The sequence below is a fragment of the Vicugna pacos genome, chromosome 11 (genome assembly GCF_048564905.1).
Source record: "Vicugna pacos chromosome 11, VicPac4, whole genome shotgun sequence".
NCBI classification, from domain to species: domain Eukaryota; kingdom Metazoa; phylum Chordata; class Mammalia; order Artiodactyla; family Camelidae; genus Vicugna; species Vicugna pacos.
The window spans coordinates 93494632-93515908 of record NC_132997.1 but is presented as its reverse complement, the minus strand read 5'-3'; the positions used below and the strand labels follow the sequence as shown (position 1 = coordinate 93515908).

Sequence of the window (21277 nt, the reverse complement as noted above, 5' to 3'; positions counted from 1 at the left end):
ATGAAGGTGACTTAGACAATTTAGGCAGGAGCAGAGCTGTGGATAAGGTGTGTGTCTCCCCCGCCCCCACCCTCCCCCCCACTTCTGCTTTCAGGATGGCAATGCAGGGCAGACAGCACCACCAACCCTGGCCTCATGCTGCCTTCCACCCTCCCACCCCCACCATCAACCAGAGCTGACAGGCGAGAAGAAATCCATCAGCCTCTCCTGGGGAAGGGCGCTGGCTCTACCCTCAGGCAGCCACACCGAGGGGTGGGGTTTATCTAAAAAAGCTCCATCTAGGAGCTGACCTCTCCAGGCGCCCTGTGAAGCTCAGTGAGCCTTTCCCAGCTGGACACACTTGGTCTGAGTCTTGAGCCTACCTCAGGCAAGTCCTCTTGGACAGTGTAGACGTGGATGTCCACGTCATGACTCGTTAGGCCCAGAGGGACAGACAACAGCTGCCCTGTGCGCAGTGGGGCTTCTGCTTAATCTTCCAATCCTATTTATTTACATTGGCAGGTCTGTGTTTATCATGGCCATTGGCATATGAAAATGTGTTTGCCAACCTTGGTTTCATTCACTGTGCATTTGAGAAGTATGTTCGGGCATCTGTTACACGTTAGACACTGTGCAGTGGGCAGGAACAGAAATTTACAGACTACTGACCTGGTGGTTGGTCTGGTTTCCTTCCACAGAGACCACAAGGTGCCCCTGTGGTCAGCAAAATTCTGTCCACCGGTGACAAGAACTCACCTGCCTCCCCGCTTTGGATGGCTTTTTTCTTCATATTCCCTGGGAAATATTTCTGAATTTGTGAAACACACAACCTCAAAAAAAAAATACAAAAATCCAGGAGTTAATGCTGACACTTTTCTCCAACTGTAATATTCATCATTCCAGCGTAGGCATCCCTAAATCGTCCACAAATCAACCTTATCTCTCCCCTTGGCACAGTTTCCTCAGGACACCAACGTGTCTGCCAGTTGGGTAAACTGTAAGCTCTGATGACCGGCTCAAAACGTTAACTCCTGTTTTCAGTTGGGGGTAGGTGTTACCAGGGAGGTATCTGAGGCCACATCTGCTGCCTAAATGACACCTCTCTGGGCGAGTGTCTAAAACGATGTGTAGCAAAATAAAAGGTGCTCAGTGAATATCTGCTGGAGGAAGGAAGGGAGGGCTCTGAGCACGTCTGGGAAATTGGCTCAGCAATACTTGTTTAGGGTCGTGGATACCCCAGTCTCAACATGTCCATGAACGAAATTCCGAATCTACCCTGAACCCTAACCCTCCACCAGGAAATGGCCCCACCAGCCTCCAGGTGCCCAGGCCAGCATCCTGAATGTTGTCCCACTTGGTCACCTGCCCAGATCTGATGAAATGTCTTTGAAATTCATCCATGTCTCCTTGGACAAATCCTTGCCCTTATTGCTATGACCTTCATCCAAGCCACTGTTATCTCCTCCAGTCACTGCCAGTCTCCCAGGCTCCTGCGTGCTCCCCTCCGATGCACACCCCACCCTGCAGCTTGAGGAACCATCCAAAATGCAAATCTGGACTTGCTCCTCTCCTGCCGGGAATCCCTCGCTGTCTCCCTGTGCTCCTGGGGGAAAGCCCGCCCTCCTTAGCATGGCCCCCCTCGCATGGCTAACCAGCTCCTGCTTATCTCTGCAGCCTCATCCGTCTCTACACTCCTGGCTCCAGCCTTTCTCAACAGCCTGAACCCACCACCGCTTGCTTCCAATCTCTTGGACACACAGCTCCCTCAGTCCAGAGTGGTCCTTTCTCTTGATGCGCTGATACTCAGCCTTCCAGATGAGCTTAGTTGCTGTTTCCTCTGGGGATGCTGGGCTGGTGGCCCTCCCCACTGCTTGCCCTGGGATACCCCAGTTAGAACTCCTTCTACAGTGTCAGGTGGTCATCTGTTCACTCATGTGCCCTCTGCACTAGACTCTGCATCCCCAAAGACAGAGTCGGCGTTTATTTACTGCTGTAAGCCTAACACAGCCATCGTGCAGCTGCTGGATAAATATCAATGACTACAAGATGGCAAAGATAAGTTGCTTTTCCATAAGCACTGTGTTCATCCTGCTGAGCAAGGAAATGAAACAAAGTTGGGGTCACATATTCACAGCTTGAAGACAGCCATCCCACGACAGCCAACCGGCCAAGGGACACTTGACCACATCCAGTCAGTTTACCTTTGCCCTGCTGTTTTTCAATGACACCAGAACCCTTCGTGGGCCAGGGTGGATGCCGGAGGGCATGGGTGGGGGAGCCTGTATCCAGAGTAATATTGACCACATGCTGCCCTTTCCAAGCAGAGATGGTGACTACCAGTGACTCAGCCTCAAGAAGGCAGTGGGAGCCTGAGTTGTTTATCCAACAGAGCAGTGGATCTGACCCCAGCCAGACTCAGTCCCCCTGGTGGATTGGGTAACACATCTGGGAAGAGCTGGCCAAGGTCAGGAGTTCAGACTGTGATCTTAAAATGGAGCAATAGACTTTGGAAACTTTGGGGCAATGGGCCATGAACTCAGCTACCCTTATAAACATCGCTGTCATCAGTTGAACCAGGAGATGCCTGGCAACAGAAGTGACCGCATTGCCTTCTCCTGCTGTCTTGGCGGCTTGCCCAGATACACCATTTATCATGCAGCCTCTCTAGTTCCCAAAGGCTGAGGTTCATTTTAGGACCCTCGGAAAAGTTAATGGAACACATGGCATCTCTGGGTTGTCCTCTTCACTCTCTGGGCTAAATGGCCTGGATGAAGTGGGAATGCTGGGAACATGCTGTTAGTCTGTGGCTCACTCCCGGTGTTAGGCAGTTAGATAAATGGGGGCACCAGGCAGATAAGATGAAGGAGAGCGAGGACAGTCCGCAAGATGGCGATATGCCCGCTTTCAGCATAAGGGGCTTTACCTCCCCTAAATGAGTGCCAGCAGGAAACCCGGTGAGACTAGGGCAGCAGAGACCGCAGTACTGACAAAGACCTAACTGGACATGACCCAGTGCTCACTGTAATATAGTTAGCCTCCACCCCCACTCCCTTGGGCTTTTCTGTGTGCATCCTGGGTAAGGACATGCGCAAAAGGAGACAGGCAGGACTAAGCACTCCAGCGCAAGAGCCGTCAATCAATCAAGAGACTGCCTCTAAGTGAGGGTGTGAGACAGAAGGGACAGACTGACACCAGGGCTGCCATCTGCTCTGGGATGAGCCCACCTTCCGCTCTTGGAGGTGGATTTTCACTCTGCTAATAAATCTTTAAAATCTTAACTACCCAGCGCTTTTTTCTCCCACCTGAATTCTTCTCTTTTGGGTGAGACAGGAGGGCTTCCCCTTTTGGGGCAACACCATGATAGAAAAACAAGAAGGGGAAGGGGGAAATTCCATAAGTTTCCCAAGGACAGATGGACTCCCTTCCGCAGACCATCCAAAGGGCGTCTGACCTGATACCCTCAACATGGGAAACTCCAATTTGATTTCCTGGGAAGAGTCACACAGACCTGGACCTGGGTCCCAGTCCTTCCATTGGCTGCCACATGACCTTAAGCCTGCCTCTGGGTCTCAGGGCTTTCCTTCCTAAGAGAGAAATGAGAACCACTTGGCAGTCGCTGGGGGAAGCAAAATTGCTAACGCTCAGGACACCTGGCACGGAGCGGGCTCTCGGTTAACATCTTTGCTTCTGTCAGCTCAAAACCATGGATCACGGTTTTCAGGTCCAGCTTTCCCAGAACTACTCTCAGATAAAAATCTAGGTCCTTTCTTTACATCCTTACCTCTCAGCATGACCTCCTCCCCTCCCAGAGTGGACTTGGCATTGCGGTCAGAATGGGAGACAACATGAGGCAGATCACTTTTCCTAGCACCCAAGCCCCAGAGCCTCAGCCACACTCCCCCATCCAGGATCTTTGGGTTCAGACGATAGCTATGTCCACACATGCCAGAGAACCCCAGGGACACTGGGTGACACAGTAATTGGGTATTTACGTGCCAGACACCATTCCAAGCTCTCAACATGAATTATGTCATAAAATTCTCACAGCAACCCTGCAAGACAGCATCTCCAATTTGCCAATAAAGAAACTAAGGCATGAAAAGATTAGGTTGTTTGGGAGGAGGCTAGCATTTCCTCATCTCTCAGGGCTCCTCTCCCCGCACTCCACACCCCAGTGCCAGTGGAAGGACGCACGACAAGGAGGACCAGGGACCCGAGGCTCCTGCACGGCATCTCTGAGTCATGGAGCCAAATCTTATTGCGTCTCAGAAACCCACAGACACAAGCAGAACTAGCGGCCAGCTGGGCAGAGCCCGGGGCATTGGCCTATGAGAGGCATGATTATGTATCTGAAATAAATGGGAAGCTGGGAGCTAGTTAACTCAACTTTCCACTGCCAGTGATGCTTTGTATAACAAGTAAAATATAGATTGGTCCAGCTCCTGTCAAAGCCAACAGCGCCCCCAAGTGGGAGAAGCAACAATAACAGCATGAAGAGCAAGGACCGGCTTGCTGGTCCAGGCAGGTGCTGAGCGCCTTGGGGAGCTCTGGGCACACGTGTATGTTGCAGATACAGTTCCAGACGCCCCCCGCACTCATTGACCTCGTCATCTGACAGTTGCCTGAAGTCTGAAAGCACAGAAGAGTTACCAGATATAAGTCCTTTATTTTATTACCGAAATTAAATAAAACCTTTCTTATGCTTTCCAAGTTTACTTCTCACAATCACATGGAATAAATCTCCATTGTGAAAATAAAGAAGATAAAAATTTGCATTTATTAACGAAAATTAGTTACTCCTATATTGTGGTAGACTGCACCCATGGCCCCAGTCACACACATGCGCGCACACACACACACACACACACACACACACAAGCCATGGCCACACATTTTGCTGCAGGACTCCATAGTCTCTCCCGACAAAGAGACCGTGTGTGTTTCCTGCTCCTTGACTTTGAGTTTGGCCACATGACTTGCCTTGATTGATGGGATGTTAGTGGACAGGATGTGACTGAAGGGCTGAAAAGCACGTGTACAGCTGGGCTTGCCCTCTTGCCCTCTGCCGTCACCAGGACAAGAACATGCCCAGGCAAGCCCACTGTCTCAGGAGGACAACAGGCCTGTGGAGCAGACAAACTGCCCAGCTGAGCTGAGCCTGGGTCGGCTGACCCCCTGGTACACCAGTGATCCACCTGCCCAGAGTGCCTACCTGCCCTCCGCCTGCCTCCCCACCCACAGCTTCCCAGCATCACCAAGGAGAGAGGCAGGTTTGTAAAATTTCTCCTGGGAAAACAGTGCCCAGACCAGTCCTTGCATCTGTTGTGTTGGAGGTAAGATGCTTGATGCGGAAAAGGAACTGAGAGTCAGAGTGAGATACAGAGTCACTGGCTGGCAGAGCACAGGGCTGACACTCCCCAAAATGAAACCGCCAGGATCAATAGCTCCGTCTACTGAAAAGCTACTGTGTGCCAGGAGTGACACAAATCATTTTCCAGGTATGGTCTGATTTAATCCTCGAGGTAACTCTTCAAGGGAGATGCTAGTCTCACCATTTCACAGGCGGGGAAACTGAGGCTCAGAGAGGTTAAGCCACTGGCTAAAGGTCACAGAGCTAGTAAGTGGAGGAGAAGGAATTCCAGCCTTGTCAGATACCAACACCAACGGCCATCACCCCTCAGGCCACCATCCCCAGCTTAGCTCAGCGATTCCACAAACCAAGTCCTGAAGATCTCTGTCTCTGCTGCCCGGCCACCCTTCTCAGGTTTCGGGATCGGTTCGCCCATATTCCCAGGCTCAGCTCCAGCGCTTGCTTGCCCAGCCCAGTCCTGGCACTAAGCAACAAAACAAACTTTGGCAAAAACACTAAGACTTCTTCAGGGCTCTAACCAAACAAAATAGAAAATAAATTCAAACTTGTTTAAGGCTATGCGTAGCCAATGCCAAAAACAGCAACTCACAGCACCCAATTTTTTTTTTTTTTCTGAGCTGGGATCATCAGAGAACTGAGAGGGCAAATCCAGATGGATTTTGGTTTACTCATGTGTGTATAATAAATATAGTCATCTGTGGGGCGGAAGGCCATGGAGCCGGGCTGGCCAGTGGGTCTAGAAAGGGAAGATGTGGCTACTCGCTCAGCAAACCTGGAGCCAGGAGCTTTCCTGTGCCAGGTGCCGCCAGGGCACAGCCCACGTGCAAGTGGATTGGACTCAGTGCTCCCAAGGCAAATGCTGCCAGCCCACGGAGGCAGAGGCATCAAGGCAGGTCCAAAGGACCAGGGAAGTGAAGGGGTCCTTCTGCCATGGGAAGACAAGAAAGAACTCGTAACCTAGTGGAGTGATGTTCTAAGCCAGCTACTCAGAATACTTCGGGAGTGAGCGGTAGCCCGCTTCCCCCCTTGCTGGGTGGTCATGTGCGTTTGTGGGAGGGGTTCAGAGCTGAGCTGGGCCATCTCACTTTGTTTGTCAACACAAATCAGTTGATAAACTTAGAATCTTGTTAGGGTCCAAAGTTCCCAAAACAAAGGAAAATCTAGAAAAAAAATTCTCAATCATCTCACTGGACTTTTATCACCACTCCCAGACATTCTCAGAGGAAATCATCACCATGACTCTGTCCATCCCTAAGGATGGTCCACAAGGCAGTCTTCCTGGCAAATGCCTGGGATAGCCCATCTGCCCATTAGAGGGACCCATCCACGGGGCACTTCCCAGAGGGATGGCTCATCCTGATGAGACATCCCGGCTGTGGCCCTTTGATCTCCCTACCTGTCTGGGTTCTTCAGAACTTCATCAAAGTCTATGCTGACAGCCTTGCACATTTGAGAAAGTGCCAGCAGGTCCCCGGAGAAAGGCTCTCTGGGGAGACGCCACCGGTTAGTTGAGCCAACAACCCGGCGTTCCAGCCGGGGTCTGTGCTGCTCCGGAAGCAAAGAGAGAGAGAATGTCTTTTTTTAACCTCTCATAAATGCCAGGTTTTCCAAATTGTACAGCAGAAAGGAAATCAAGACAAACTGAAAAGCTCATTAATTTTCAAATATGGCCAAGATTTCTCAAAAGCCATCTTCTCGAGGCAAATGTGTTGTATTCAGGAGACAGGGCTGCAAGCCTGTAATTTAGCATCTAGGACAGGAGGTATCAGAGGCAAAAGTTCAGAGAGAAAGATCGTTTCTCTGCAGCAGCTCTAAAGAACCCACAAGCAGGGATGGGATTAAGCTTTAAGAAACTTTAAGTGTTTATCCTAAAATGTGATTCAGAAAGATACTAAACTGAGGAGATTTGGGGCAGAAACTGTTACTTTTTAACTGCAGTAAAATACACTAAACATAAAACTCACCATTTTATCCATTTCGGAGTGTACAGTTAGTGGCATTTAGTTCATTTACGATGTGGTACAACCATTACAACTGTGTTCTAGTTCAGAACATTTTCATTGCTCCAAAAGGAAACTTTGTACCCATTAAGCCATCACTCTCAATTTCCCCTTCCCCCACCTCCTGGAAACCACTCGCCTGTGTTCCATCCCTTTGGAGCTGCCTCTTTAGGGTATTTTATGTAAGTGGTATCACACAATAGTGGGCTTTTATGTCCGGCATCTTTCACTTTGCGTGTTTTCAAGGTTCATCCATGTTATAGCATGTGTCAGATTTTCATTCCTTTTTATGGCTGAATGATATTCCCTTGTGTGGACAGACCACATTTTGGTTATCCATTCATCAGTCGATAGACATGGGGGTTGTTACAACCTTTTGGCTGCTGTGAAGAGCACTGCGATGAATATTCATGTATGAGTTTCTGTTCCAACACTGGTTTTCAGTTCTTTTGGTGTAAACTCAGGGCTGGAGCAGCTGGGCCCCTGGGCAGGGGCTTTTCCCTAGGCATTTTCTTGAGGTCCTGGGCTTCAGCAAATTCCTTAAGGGAGCAGCCCCATACCCAGCATGGATATAAACCTCAGACAGAGTGGCTCCAGGAAACCTACCCAGGAAATGTGCACTACGAGGGGCCCACAAGAATGGATACAACTGATCCTAAGCCAGCCACGCCAGGCCCACAGGGAGGAAGGGAGACCGCGGACCATGGAATGGAGATCTGCGTTCAGATCTTGTTTTTGCCACTAACTAGTTTTCTGACCTCGGGTAAAGCATTTAACCTTTTGAACCTATCGGTTCTCATACACAAACTGGGAATAATGACAGTAATAATGATGATAATGAAGATGAGGGTGATGATGAAGACGAGGATGAGGATGAAGATGAGGATGAGGTTGAGGATGATGTCAAAATGACAAACGAAAGTTTGGGAACTAGTATAGTGCTGTAGTTCAGTGCCAGAAATACGGTGGGTGTTTGAAAACTGTGGAATCTGAGTCTAGATGAAGCCCTGCTGAAATGTGAGACAAGAACAGCGGGGCTCTGCCAGCAGGGCTGCACACCCTCTACCCAGCACAGCCAGCTGATAAAGCCTGAGGCCCTCAGGGTGGCAGGACCCATCCCCTTGTGGGATCCCAGCAACACAGCTGTCACCAGGTGCTCCTGCTCCTCACCATTGCCTGCCCTCTAGTGACACCCATCTACTTACTGGCTTCAGCATTTTCATGAAGAGAGTGGAGATTACACAAGGGGGAGGAAGCACCTGGAAGATGAAAGAGGCAGATTTTAAATTTCCAAAAAATTTCCAAAGGGTCTCTTCAAAATATTATGGAGGAGATTGGCCCAAAGACTCCATGTTTTGCCACAAAGTAATAATGAGTAAGCCTTGAGTGTGGGTTATTTATCAAATCAAGTGAAAATCAAAAATTATAAAGCATATTAGTAGAAAGATAACTCTCCACTATTGTGCTGGGAAAGTGGTTCTGATAAAGCGAAACAGGAGATAATCCACGTTTCTCCACTCTTTACCAAAGTGATGGGGACCAAAGGAGGCCTGCGAGTAGGCAGATCATATAATTTCTCATTCCGGTCAGACTGAAAGGGTGACACTAATAATTAGGCCTGGATAGCGGGCGTTGACCAGGGCTGCCCTGGCGCACAGTGGACTTATGTCACCTTAGCTTTGAGAGCCATGAAGGAGGATGAGTGGCAGGACTTCCCAGCTGTCTCTGACCACTATTAGGGCAGTTCGGTTGCAAACATCAGAATGTAACTCTGTCAATGGTATGGTCAAAAAAAAAAATACACATAGGGGTAAGGGAGGTTGAGATTTGTTAAAAGAATGATGAGGGAATCAGGGTGCTCTCAGAATCAAAGGGAAAACTGGAGAACACTCTTTAGGGGAGGCCAGGAAGCAGCTCCAGGGATGCGGGTGCGAGAGCCAGTGGCCACCTCTGTGGGGTGCTGCCTCTAGGCTGAAGCAGGGTGCTTCTGCTCAACTGAAATTCCCAGCGAAAGAACGCAGCTGGCCTGGCTGAGGTCTCAAGCGGACAGACACCCTGATTAACTCACTTAACAAGACTGCGATTGGGGCTGGGCAGTTCCCCAGAGCAATCTTGGTCCAGCAGGCAAAACCAGCAGAATCTACGCCCCCTACTGACCAGGAATCCCCGCTGACACTGCGCTGCTCCCCAGATAGCGCATCACCTGCCCTGCAGTCGCGGTGGTGAGAAGGGCCTCGTGCGTGCGTGTGTTTAACAAGCACATTCTCTGCAGCTGCCACCGACAAGGAACGTGTTCGTTGTTTCTGGGATACAGCAGGGAACACAGTGGACAGGGTCCCTGCCTCGGGGAGTTCCCATCCCACCTGGGCAGACAGGCTTTTCCTTTTAATTATCTTAATTAGACTTCATAAACGGCCAAAGTAACAGATGTTCATTGTAACACGTGAGCTAATTCAAAGACAAGTGAAGAAAGATTTAATAGTAGCTGCATAATACTTCACACTGTGGCCGTATCATAATTTATTAGACTATTGCCCTGTGGATGATCATTCAGCCTGCCTCCTGCATTTTTACTCCCATAAACAATGCTGCAATAAAATACAAATACATATAGGCATGTGTGTATAAGTATCTATATATGTTTATAAACACACATGTATTTATAGCTATAGCTGTTAACTATACCTGTATCTAAATATGTATATATACATATCCATCTTCGTGTGTTACTGCTTTTATTTCTAAGAAACAGATTCTTCAAAGAGGGATTATATGAACGAAGATATATATCTTTAATTGACAGAGATGATGCCAACCCACTTTTTCAAAAGTTGTAGCAATTTGCATTCCCATCCAATTCATAAGTGCCTTTTCCCACACACCATCTCCAGTATTCAGTATTATCAATATTTATTTTTTGCCAATCTGGAGGGTGACAGATGGTTTCAGATTATTGTTTTAACTTGAACTTCCCTGGCCACCGTTAAGATTTTTTCCCTAGATTTATTAGCCTTTTAATTTTCCTTTTCTGAGAACTGCCTAATCACAGAGTTTCCCCATTTTGCCATTGGATTGCTACAGTTTCCTTAGCATTTCTCAAAGCTCTCTGTGTGCCACGGACACTAACCTTTTGCCCACCTTACACCTTGCAAAAGTTTTCTCCAGGGTATCATTTGTCTCTTCACTTTGTGTATATTATACAAAGTATTTAATTAGGTGTGGAAAATATGTCAAATACATGCATGTCTCTGTGTCTATGTATGTATATATATCTATCCTTTGACTGTCCCTAATTTAAAAACTGGATATCAAACTGATGTGTTTCCTTTATGGCTGGGTTTCCATCTTGTATAAGGAGGTTTTCCCTACCCTCAGATAATACACATATGCTTCTCTGATCCATTTTCCATGCAGGAGTCAGAAATACCTTTCGCTCCCCAACATCAAACCTCTTACGAGCTTCCACTGCCCTTACTATATACCCCTGAATCCTCAATGTGGCCCAAAGGAATCTGAGAGAGAAAGAGTGTTACATTCTCAAGCAGACCTGGTCAGCACAGAATAACCACAGCTGAACAGGAGTCCCCCTCTCCTGCCCTCTCCCTGAACAAGACTTGGCATCTGCTCAGAGAGAGGGAGGCTGGAGTTTACACTGAGGTACCCAAGCTCCTGCTTGATACCCAAGAGCCTTTTAAGCTGATCTTGATATCCAGGGCTATCTCAATGTCCTAGACACGTATTTTTCTTTTTTTTATCACGCTTGGCAAAATGCCCCTGAAGGGCTTTGAGGGTTGGTTCCTGGGTCACTCTGAGTGGCAGGAGCTACTTACAACGATGCTTCAGCTCCTGGTTCCCTCCTGCCTCCCAGCCCCGAGCCCCCAAAGCCCCTCCCTGCCAACTGACCAGATGGAACCAAGTCGAAGCGGCTCCCGTCCCTAGGGATGCCCTCTGTCTCTAACATGAATGAGAGTGCCAGGCGTACTCACTGTTCTGAAGCCCCCTTGCCCACCTCAGGTGTGCTTACAGGGGGAGCTGGTGGAATGGAGGCACTCTCCTTACATCGGTCTCTGCATTACTGGAGAGCTGGGGGCTCTTCGCCTCTGAGGCCGACTCCTCGGAGCGCTCATGACATGTGGGGCTCACCTTTTTCTTCCTATGGGCAAGGTTCTTCGGCAGGGGAGCTCACCTTCGGTTCCCATGGGTCTTTGTGGGCACCATGGCAACATCAGGGAGGGTTCTGAGCCCTTCCTGTTCCAGGCCCAGTCTCAGCGCAGGCTGGGGGCTGTGGGAGGGATGGAATCTTACAGAGACCAAGTGGGGAGCCCCACACCTGCTCCTCGGCCTCCCTCCTTCGGGGAGCAGCAGCATGTTCCCTTAGAGCACCTGGGGTAACCCAGGCAATTCTCTAAAAGAGAGAATCAACCTCAGCCTCAGTGACAATCATCCCCCAAGCCCTGAGGCCCCATCTGTAAAGCAAGATTGGGCTGGAAGGGCCTCAGATCCTGCGCCGGCATTCTGGGGTGCTCCTTTTCTAGCTCTAGTATCCGGAAACAAAATATTTAAATAAAACAAATATTTAAATAAACATTGTACATATTTTTAGACAAAATATTTAGACAAAAATATTTAAATAAAAATTGGAGCATTTTATATTATTGAAACTTATGACTGATGACTTGTTTTGCTGGTAGATGATTTTTAATCCGCCCTCTCTGGGAATTGAGAGCTGTTTAAAAGTGGGGGACAAGGCCAAGAGCTTTCATTCTGGGGGCCAAGGTGGAATCTTGCAGTGTCCTCAGTCACGAGGTCTGCAAAGCTTGTGAGGTAGGGAGGTGGGACCGTGCGCCCTTGCCCATCGGAGTCTTGGACCTCCACCCCAGGGCTCACAGAAATGCCAGCTACAGCAACAGGGGCCTGGAGTCAGCGCAGCTCGTGAAGCCCTGAGGTTACTCCACGTGCACTCTCTTCTGAGCCACATAAGCCATTAAGCCGAGCTGCTCCGCATACTGGTCATTGTGTTGTAGAAGCCATGAAACACTCTATCAGTGGAAGGCAGCTCTCCACAAACCTCCCTCCTCACCCTCAGATCTGCGATACTGCTCTCCGGACACCACGATCTGCTCTACAGAGCAGCCGGTCACTGTGGAGCGCCCTCTGGTGTTTTGTGCGTCCCTGCGTTCCCACAGGGCCCAGCACCAAACTCGGCCCTTGGGACGTGCGTGCTCAACAAACGTCTCGCCTTGGATAACTGGATGTACCAGTCCCTGCCCACCATTCTGTCTTTGCATATGGATGAGCACTGTGTGTGTGTGTGTATGTGTGTGCGCGTGTGTGTGCATGTGCGTGTGTGTGTGTCTGCTTCTGTGTGGGTCATGGTCCCATCTCAGCAGAAGTCTATGCACAAATGGGCAGATTCGCTCCTTCTTTGTTTCTCCCTTCCATCCACTCCAACGTTCCCTGGAATGAAGGGCCCCATGTTAGATTTCAATTAAAAAGTTTGAAACACGTTGTCCGGGACCGTCTGGCAGTCCCACCCACTCCATTATGGGCCAGCCCTGGATGCGCTCAGGTACCACTTTCTGGGGTACAGAAAGCGGGCTCTTGGGCGCCCTCCAGTGTCCACTCTAAGGCAGCATCCCAGGGTGCCACACTCCCCACTGTCCGTAAGCAGAAGCCCTGGCTTTGGCTGAGCCCATCACTTTGTACAGTGTCTGAGCTGAGGGATCCGGGGCCTTCAGTGTACCCCCAAAGCCCTCTATATGCACATCCCCCCACAAAGCTTGGGAGCTGAGCTATTAGCCAAAGTCAAAGACAACAAGTGCAAATAAATGGGAATGCCCCCCAACATGTTTCCCTAAAGCCCTTTCCCAGTCGTGCCCAGCATGCTGGAATGTGCGGTAACCCAGCCCCATGGGCCCAGACAAGTCAGAAATCTCAAGAGCAAAGGCCTTCAGCGGCTCAGACACCAAAATTCACTGGGCACAGCTCTCAGACAGAGCTTAATCCCCTGTGCCGCAGGGCGATTCCAGTGGGATGTCCATCTTCTTGAACACTCCAGACTGCCCATGCCAGCCCCTCCATCGGGTGACCCACGTGGGGAGGAACACCTGATTCCAACGCTGATTCTGGCACCGACTAGCTGTGTGATCCCAGAGATAACCTTGACCTCTCTGGGTGGGAAGCGTAGACTCAGAGCCCCTGGGGCCTGGCAGCTTGGAGCATTCGGGTCCCAAAGGCCAAGTGTTGGTTCTAAAACCTCTAGTTCTAAAAGCAACAGGACCCAATTTGGTGTGCGTGCAGTGGGAGGCCTGCGGACACCAGGATCAGCTGACTCCGAAGGCATGGGTGGTGGTCAGCGCACCTGTGCCGAGGGGGTGGGGTGGGCACTGCCTCTAGACCAAGCCTCCGGCTGAGGCGGCACACAAGCTGAGAGACACACAGCAGCCTCCCCGAGGAGCAGCAGCGGGTGGGGCATGCCCTTGAAGGGAGTCCTATATGGCAAGAGGGTGGTCTCAGCAATGAGTAAGGAGACCTGGACCGGGTCAGACCCTGGCCACTGACTTGCTGAGTCACCCCAGGAGGGTCTTCACTCTGAATCAGGCCTTAGCTGCTTTTTCATCGGCAAAACAAAGTTCAGACAAAACGACTCCTCGGCTCCATCCACCGCTGATCCTATTCTTCTAAGACTTCTGGTCGGTGCAGCCAGGAGTGGGAGGGGTGATGACAACTCACTGGCCCAGGGCTTGATGCATTCACTCATTTCAGTGAAGTCCGAGGATCAAGTTTGCGCTGGGTGTTGGGGTGCAGTGGGGGCAAGGTGAGAGAGGAGACCACCCCTGCTATTCCATGTCCTCATATCATTTGGAACATTGTTTACTTAGAATTTTTCTTTAAGAATAGGCTTACCCTTTTCATACAATTTTTTGTTACATACAAAGTTTTTAAAGTAAATTTATTTTATCAGTGAAATAACATATTCGGTATACTAGTTCATTTCTAATATACATGAAAATTGACTACTTAACTATTTTTTTAAAAGTCACTTGTGAGCTGCCCTTAAAAAATCATCTTTTGTACCGGAGCACCTCACTTTTGGTGGTTTGAACTCTGCCCTTGCGAGGCTCACAGTGAACAGGGTGATGGGACAGTGGGCTGCAGGAACTCATAGGAGGGGCAAGTGACTGTATTAAGCATGCCTCTTGTTCTGATGCTGTGACATCTTGGGGCCTTGCTGACCCTGGAGGGACAGGTCCTCCCGGGGCTGGACAATTTCTAGAGATAGTGAAGGATTCGCCTTCAAGTCAGCCCTTCATATGGAAACCAGCCAATCCAGAGACCACAGCCCAATCCCCTCTCACACTCAGGGCCACTGTCCCCTGCCCTGTCCACCCCAGGGCCAAGTAGCAGAGCACTATAGAAAGCCCCTATGCCCCAAATCTGCTGAAATGATTCAAACTAGCCAGTCTTAAGCCTGCCTGTCCTGCCTCACCTGTCCTTTCCCTCAGGAACCACAACAAAGACCACATTTTTCCCCTTTCTCTCTCTGCCTCCTGATCGACCCTGGTGCATCTTCACATGGCTCTGCTCCCTTCCTCTTGGGAACTGTGAGTAACAAACTGTGTTTTCAGTGATAATTGTCTCCTGATCTATTGGCTTCACCCTACCTGAATAATAATTAAGACCAACATTTTAAAACACTGACCCAGGCCTGGGGCTTCAGGGAGGATTCCTTGGAGGAAGTGACATCAAGGATGAGCCCGTGGGGAGTAGGATTTAGCCGAGAGATGATGGGGCAGGAGTGAGTGTCCCTGGTACAGGGAACAGCATGTGCTAGGTTGGAGTAGAGAATGCGCATGCAGTCTGACAGCACGACAGGTGCAAATGGAGGCCAGGAGGCCAGAAGGGGAGCAGAGACCAGATCTCCCAAGGCTTGCAGGGGCCAAGGAGTCTGGGTTTTGTCTGGTCCTACCCTTTTTGGTCTCCAAGTTGCTTTTCCCAGCTCCTAACAAATCCAAAGGACAGACCCGTGCATTCTCCAGATTCTGCCACTGCTGTTCCAGCCCAAGGAACTCAGAAGCCTGGCTGGGTGCCACCAGCTTGGGGGAGGTGCCAGGGGTCCACTGACTGTAGAGGGAAACATGCAAAGACCAGGAAAAGCAAAGCCACGCCCATCAGCCTAGTAATGCACACCAGGGGCAGCCTCACTGACATTCCCATCCATTGAACAAAGAGCAGGGTTTCAATAATTCATAAAAACAATAGTGGAGCCAGCCCAGACTCAAGGCGGAACCACCAATCAGGCGGGTTAAAGAATGGACGAGAGGACCACTGCAGGCCCAGGGCGCATTCCCTGCCCTGTGCCTTCTCTCCGCACCACTTTCTGCTCCGACATCCGGGAAGAGACCTGTTAGACTGGGCAATGCGAAGGACCCTGAAGTCACTGAAGACCTGGGATCCAGTCTCTTGGCTGAGGGACTCAGCCAATCTCCAGATTTTTTAACCTCTCGGAGCCTCTTTTTCCTTCTTGTAAAATGAAAATAAAAACAGTTCACTCTATTATTTCAAAGAGAAAATGAGCTACAGGTTGTTTACCCCGAGGGCGCCCCCGCGCGTGCTCACGCGTAAGCGCCCTTCCTCCAGCCAACATGCCCTGCGCATGCGCACACCTCCACTCCGCCCCCATCGGAACACCCGCCCGCCCTGTTCAATTTTTCAAGTGGAATGTCCTGGAAAGCACAGAGGCTTTGCTAAGAAACTTCAACATCGCATCAGGACCAAGGATTAAGTGAAACGAGCCGATCAGGGAGCCAGGCAGCCCTCACTCTGGCCCTGTCACCTCCTCCATCTGTCCCATCCAGAGCACTGATGGCTTCTCTCTCCCGGAGTCAGGAGCCTGGAAACGGGGAGGTGTTTCCGGGGGTTGCTCCCTGGCATGGCCTCGGGCCCCTCAGATCTCAAATCTAAGAGGCTGAACCCCCGGAAACCCCCCATCACCAGTGACCACCTCCCTCTTTTCTCTCTCTTCACTCCCCGCCCCCAACCCTGTCCTCACAAGGTAATCTTTGTTCCCAGTAAAGCCGCCTATAACTTGAGAATTCCGGAAGAAATGCTGAACTGAAAAGAAAAATGATGCTAGAAGCTCAAGATGTCAGCTGACTTGGCAAACTCAAGTTCTAAGAGATGCTGAGATCTCGAAGGTTAGAACGCGGCTCCCAGGACGTCAGGTGCTGGCTTCTCCTGCGCCTTGCACTCCCACAGCACGCAAAATAATTTAAATCGTCCTCAGCAGCCACCACCTGGGTGAACATTTGCAAGCGTATGTGGTATTCTACACAGTAGGAGAAAAACGGCTGATCTCAATCCACAGGGGTCCCGGAGCCCAGGCACTCAGCAGTGGCCTTATGGGCAGGTCTAGTAAGTGGGCGGGGGGGGGGCGGGGCTGAGGCTGGCTGGGGCTGGTACATCCCAACCTAGGCTGGTCCACAGGCAGACAGTGAGAGCAGCTGGGGGTGGGGCCAGATCCCATGCCCCAAAGGGTATAGATACTGAGGGTGTCTGTTGTGTGTGTATGTGGGGGGGGGGGGATTGTATTTTAGTATAACCTTAGTGGAAGACTATTTAGGAATGGGCTTCCCAAACTTTAAAAACGTATATAAACTTTGAGAAGGAGAAAGGTGGCTGTGACATCTGGGAGCTGCCTGGCACTCCCACGAGGACTTGCTGTTCTTCTGTTGAACACAATTTCACAAAGCATCAGTGTCAGATTAGCCATGCTGTGATGAAATCAAGAGAAAAAAAAAAACAAGACTGCTCTGCAATCACATCTGAACACGGACAGAATACGAACATGTTATCTAAACCCCAAAAGAGGACCGAATACCCCTCTATCCTGGCTAAGGTATACGAAAAGCTATTACTTCTTTACCAATTACAGCTTTAGCTCAGCCTTCTCTCCTTCTAGCTAAGATTACCTAGTCTGAGAACTGTCTGCCCTGACAACTTCCAATACTGAGCAAAGCCCTGCCTCCTCAAGCCTTCCCCAGATTCACCTGACCCAAGTCCAAATCCTAGGCTACGTAGTACAGGACCCACTTAACTGCGGTGCCACACAGCGCCGCCTGGTGGGCTTCTCTCCTCACTGCGACTAGACAAAACCTGACTTTTTCAACCACAGGTACATGTTCATGGTAGCCTTTGGCTGGAATACAGTGACAACATTCACAACTTTAGGAAGTTAACCTAAAGAAAGACTCACGTTCATAAACATATGCGCATAAGGAAACTCACTGTAGTATACGTGTATAATGACAGCAAAACACTGAACACAATAGAACTGTCTATCAGTTGGTTAAAAACATTTTGAGTCCATGGAAGACATGCAGCCATTCAAAATGAAGACAAACAGTTATATTTATTGATATAAAAGTTACCATAACATGATAGCCACATTATAGTATTATGCAAGAAAAAAAATAAAAGGTTTACAAAATGGTACGCAGGGGGACTGCAGATGGCTGTGTTGTTGTGGCACCTTATAACCCCAAATAATCTGCTTCAGTAAAATTAAGTATTTCATACACTGAGAGAAAAGTATAGAAAAATAAATGCAAAAACATTAATAGTTAGAAATTCTGGGTTTGAGGATTACGAGAGTTTTTCTTACCTGCATTTCTAGATTTTTTTTAGCAATAGAAATGTTTTGCTTAAGTAATAAGCAAAAAAAAAAAAAGTGTTTTAAGTGATAGGAGTGGGATGGTTCTGAGAAGGCAGCTGAGGCCAGAATCTGTGGTGGGGATGGAGGAGGGGGTTCAGTCTGGATGAGCCAGCATGTTGGTCAGGGCTACATCTGAGCCCTGGGAGGTGTAACTGGGAGACGGGATGGAGCAGAGGCTGCTGGACAGAGGGAGGAGGTAGAGCCCTGTCCGTTAGAGTCCCCTTCTGGTGCCCGGTGAGGAGGGCTGGGCTCCCTCCCACAAAGGCAGGCTGTGTCTTTCTCTCCTTGGGTTGCCTGGTTCAGCTGAGCTTCACCCACCTTGTAAGTTACGGAAGAGACCCTCCCACCTGGCTCTGTTCCCCCACCGCTGAGGCCGCCCAGGCCCTGCCCTGCTGGGGGTGGAGGTGGCTCTGTGTGAGGGAACAGCGCACAGCCTCTGTGCCTGGGCAGGAAGAGGGGCATCAAGGGACTGGGGTCTGCTTTCCAGGCCGATACCCCAAACCAGTGTCCTCCCCAAAAGATATGTCCACATCCTAATTGCCACAACCTGTGAATGTGACCTTATTCAGAAATACGGTCCTTGCAGATGGGACTGAGAATCTTGAGATGAGACCATCCCGGATTTATTGGGTGCACCCCAAATCCAATGAGTGGTGTCCTTATAAAAGAAAGGAGAGGGAGACTTGAGACAGAAGAAGAAAAGTCCACGTGAAGATCGAGGCTGAGACTGGAGTAATGCAACTACAAACCAGGGAATCTTAAGGATTGCCAGCCATGGCCAGGCGCTGGGAGGGGAATGGAAGAGACTCTCAGAGACTCCAGAGGGTACAAACCCCACCTACACATTGATTTTGGACTTCCGGGCCCCAGAACTGTGAGAGGATATAGTTCTGTTGTTTAAGCTGCTAAGTTTGTGGTGATTAGTTCCAGCCATCCTGGGAAACTGGGACCCCCTTCCCACCCCGTCAATGCCCCCATACACTCACTCTTCAACCTGGTCCCTAAGAAAGTCAGGAGCAATTAGGAATCTAACGTTTAATCTCCGAAGTGTGCTAATTACGTGTCACCCCCTGGTAACTGTTCACCTTTCCTTATTCCTGTACAGAGGAATGGACAGCATTTCAGGGTTGATCTGCACAGACTACAGCAGTGAACAGGAAGACAGCCTGCTACGTCCTTGAGCCAATAAGGGAAGTAGATTTTTGCCCCCTGAAGTCAAAGAGAATTTGTAAAAACAAAACCTAAGCTAACTCAATACACTCACTTAATTATTTAAGTAGCAAGTCAGTATTTCTCCATTGCTTCATCTTACAAACACAGCCATGATAACGAAGGAAATGTTATTTAAGTCTGTGAACAACAAAAAAAATGAGCCCAGAGAGAGGACTGAAAGGCCAAATCTGATATGATTTAACAAAGGCAAGAAAGACTCAACCCTTCCCAGAAAATAAATCACAGCCACACTTGTTGCCAAGATCCAAAGAAAAAAATTTATTTACAATAGAGAATTTTATTTGAAACATGCATTTTCTTTTCTTTTCTTTTTTTTTTAAAACAAATCAGCAAATGCAGATCAAGTTTACACTCCTTAAGGCAAGAGTCCCTTTGCAAGCTGTACATGATCATATTAAATCCAAAAGCCGCTCACCCTGGAAAGTCATGTACAAAGGGCAAGGCCAAGGTCAGCGATTTCTTTTGTTAGAGAACCAGACAATCTCCCTGATACAGGAACTCTGAGGTCAACTTGCTATGAATTATACTAGGAAAATGCAAACCAATAGCAAGAAATTCTGATAGTCTCCTTAGTACTGCATACAATCAAATCAACTTTATTTAGAAAGGAAATACAGTAGTGCATACGAAAAAGTGAAAACAGAACCTGCCCACACAACCGGAGGGACAGCAGTGTGCCGACGGCCATATTGCACGCAACGCTCAAGTCCAAACATTTGGTTCAAAGTTAGCTTTTCCCCATTTTGGCAATCAGTTCATCACAAATCTTGGTGAGTTCTTCTATCTCTTTATTCTGTAAGTGAAGAACAAGAAACAAGTTGCTGAAACCTCCTGGTTGTTTGAAATCAAGCCAATCAGAAAGGTCATTGGGTTTTTTTAGGGGCATCGGGTCCTCTGGGCCACTTGGTCTCCCTGAAGTTATCTAGAGCATCGAGAGAAATGACTTGGAGCCAAACAATCCGTACATCCCAGCTCTAGCTGTGTGACCTTGGACAAGTTACGCAACCTCTCTGTGCCTCGATTTCTTTATCTCAAAAGCGTGAATGATAACATCTCTCTCTCTGAGAATAAAATGAGGTAGGAAGTGTAAAGTTCCCCAGCACAGCGACCAACACACAGTAAAGACTTAACTAGTATTGGTTAACTACTATTGGTTCTCTTCTGTTTATGTGCCTCCAAGGATGTGGCAGGAAAGGATGGTCTGGGGTGAGCTCTTTGGTGGCTTTTTTGGTGAACGCCACCAGAGGGGTTAAGCAGTTCTACTTGAATGGATCCCTAGGATTATTCAGAGGCTGCCAAGCGAGGTGGTGCTGTGGATACAGCGGGCCGCGGAGGCAGGCAGGGGCAGACACAAGACGGCTTCAGGTGTTCCTCAGGGACACCGTGCCCGAGCTGAAGCCCCGTCAAGAACCAACCACGTGTTCGTCCCGCACCAGTGATCTGACAGCACTGTCCCTTCTCCAGGGGCGGGGATCCGACAGGGCGACGCCCCCACCTCGACAGCAGTGGCTGTGCTCTCAGAGGGGCTGCAAGCCGAGCCTGGCGCTGATCTGGCTCAACAGCCAACTGGAAGGGCCCTCTCCAAGAGGGCCGGGGCTTTCCGGGATCCCGGGAGCGCTCTGCAGCCAGCTGCTCCTCGAGGTCCCCATGGAAGGCGAGTCTTCACCACAAGCCGGTTCCCGGAGGCTGCACTTCCCAGGAAACCCTGGAGCCTCCCTGGACACATGCCAGCCCGGAGCCATGAGCCCTGCTTGCGGGCGGGGCTCCAGGTGCCACTCACCTAGGAGCCAGCACTTGGGAAGAGTCGGGCCTCCCTAGTGGAGGAGAAGTTCGGTCCTTGCTGTAGCCCTGCCACCAGCCCCGCCGGGAGAGAGCCCCGCCTGGAACCCCACCTCCGCCTGCCTCCCATCTAGAGGTCACAGTTCTTGGAGGCACTGAAATGGCTGTTGGAAGCTGGGGCTCTGCATGGGGTGCAGCACC

The 21277-nt window shown here is 49.7% G+C and overlaps 2 protein-coding genes across 19 annotated transcripts in view; both read right to left on the bottom strand.

The window, feature by feature from the left end:
- BTBD16 (BTB domain containing 16) overlaps positions 1-11542 on the bottom strand; it is a 50799-nt gene extending 39257 nt beyond the window's left edge. For all 6 annotated transcript variants that reach the window (XR_012078124.1, XM_072972372.1, XM_072972374.1 and 3 more), the window contains exons 1-4: positions 11337-11542; positions 8556-8609; positions 6747-6895; positions 736-809 (exon numbers count right to left, since the gene is read on the bottom strand). Coding sequence is in view for 5 of the 6 variants with exons in the window: in XM_072972372.1 (XP_072828473.1) it covers positions 736-809; positions 6747-6895; positions 8556-8573 (241 nt within the window). In the remaining variant the exon portion in view is untranslated. The remainder of the gene's footprint in view (positions 1-735; positions 810-6746; positions 6896-8555; positions 8610-11336) is intronic.
- Positions 11543-19531: 7989 nt separating this feature from the next.
- The window catches only part of TACC2 (transforming acidic coiled-coil containing protein 2), a 196058-nt gene continuing 194312 nt past the window's right edge, over positions 19532-21277 (bottom strand). For all 13 annotated transcript variants that reach the window (XM_072972028.1, XM_072972029.1, XM_072972027.1 and 10 more), the window contains one exon: positions 19532-20090. In XM_072972028.1, coding sequence (XP_072828129.1) covers positions 20025-20090 — 66 coding nt within the window. In that variant the 3' untranslated portion in view covers positions 19532-20024. The remainder of the gene's footprint in view (positions 20091-21277) is intronic.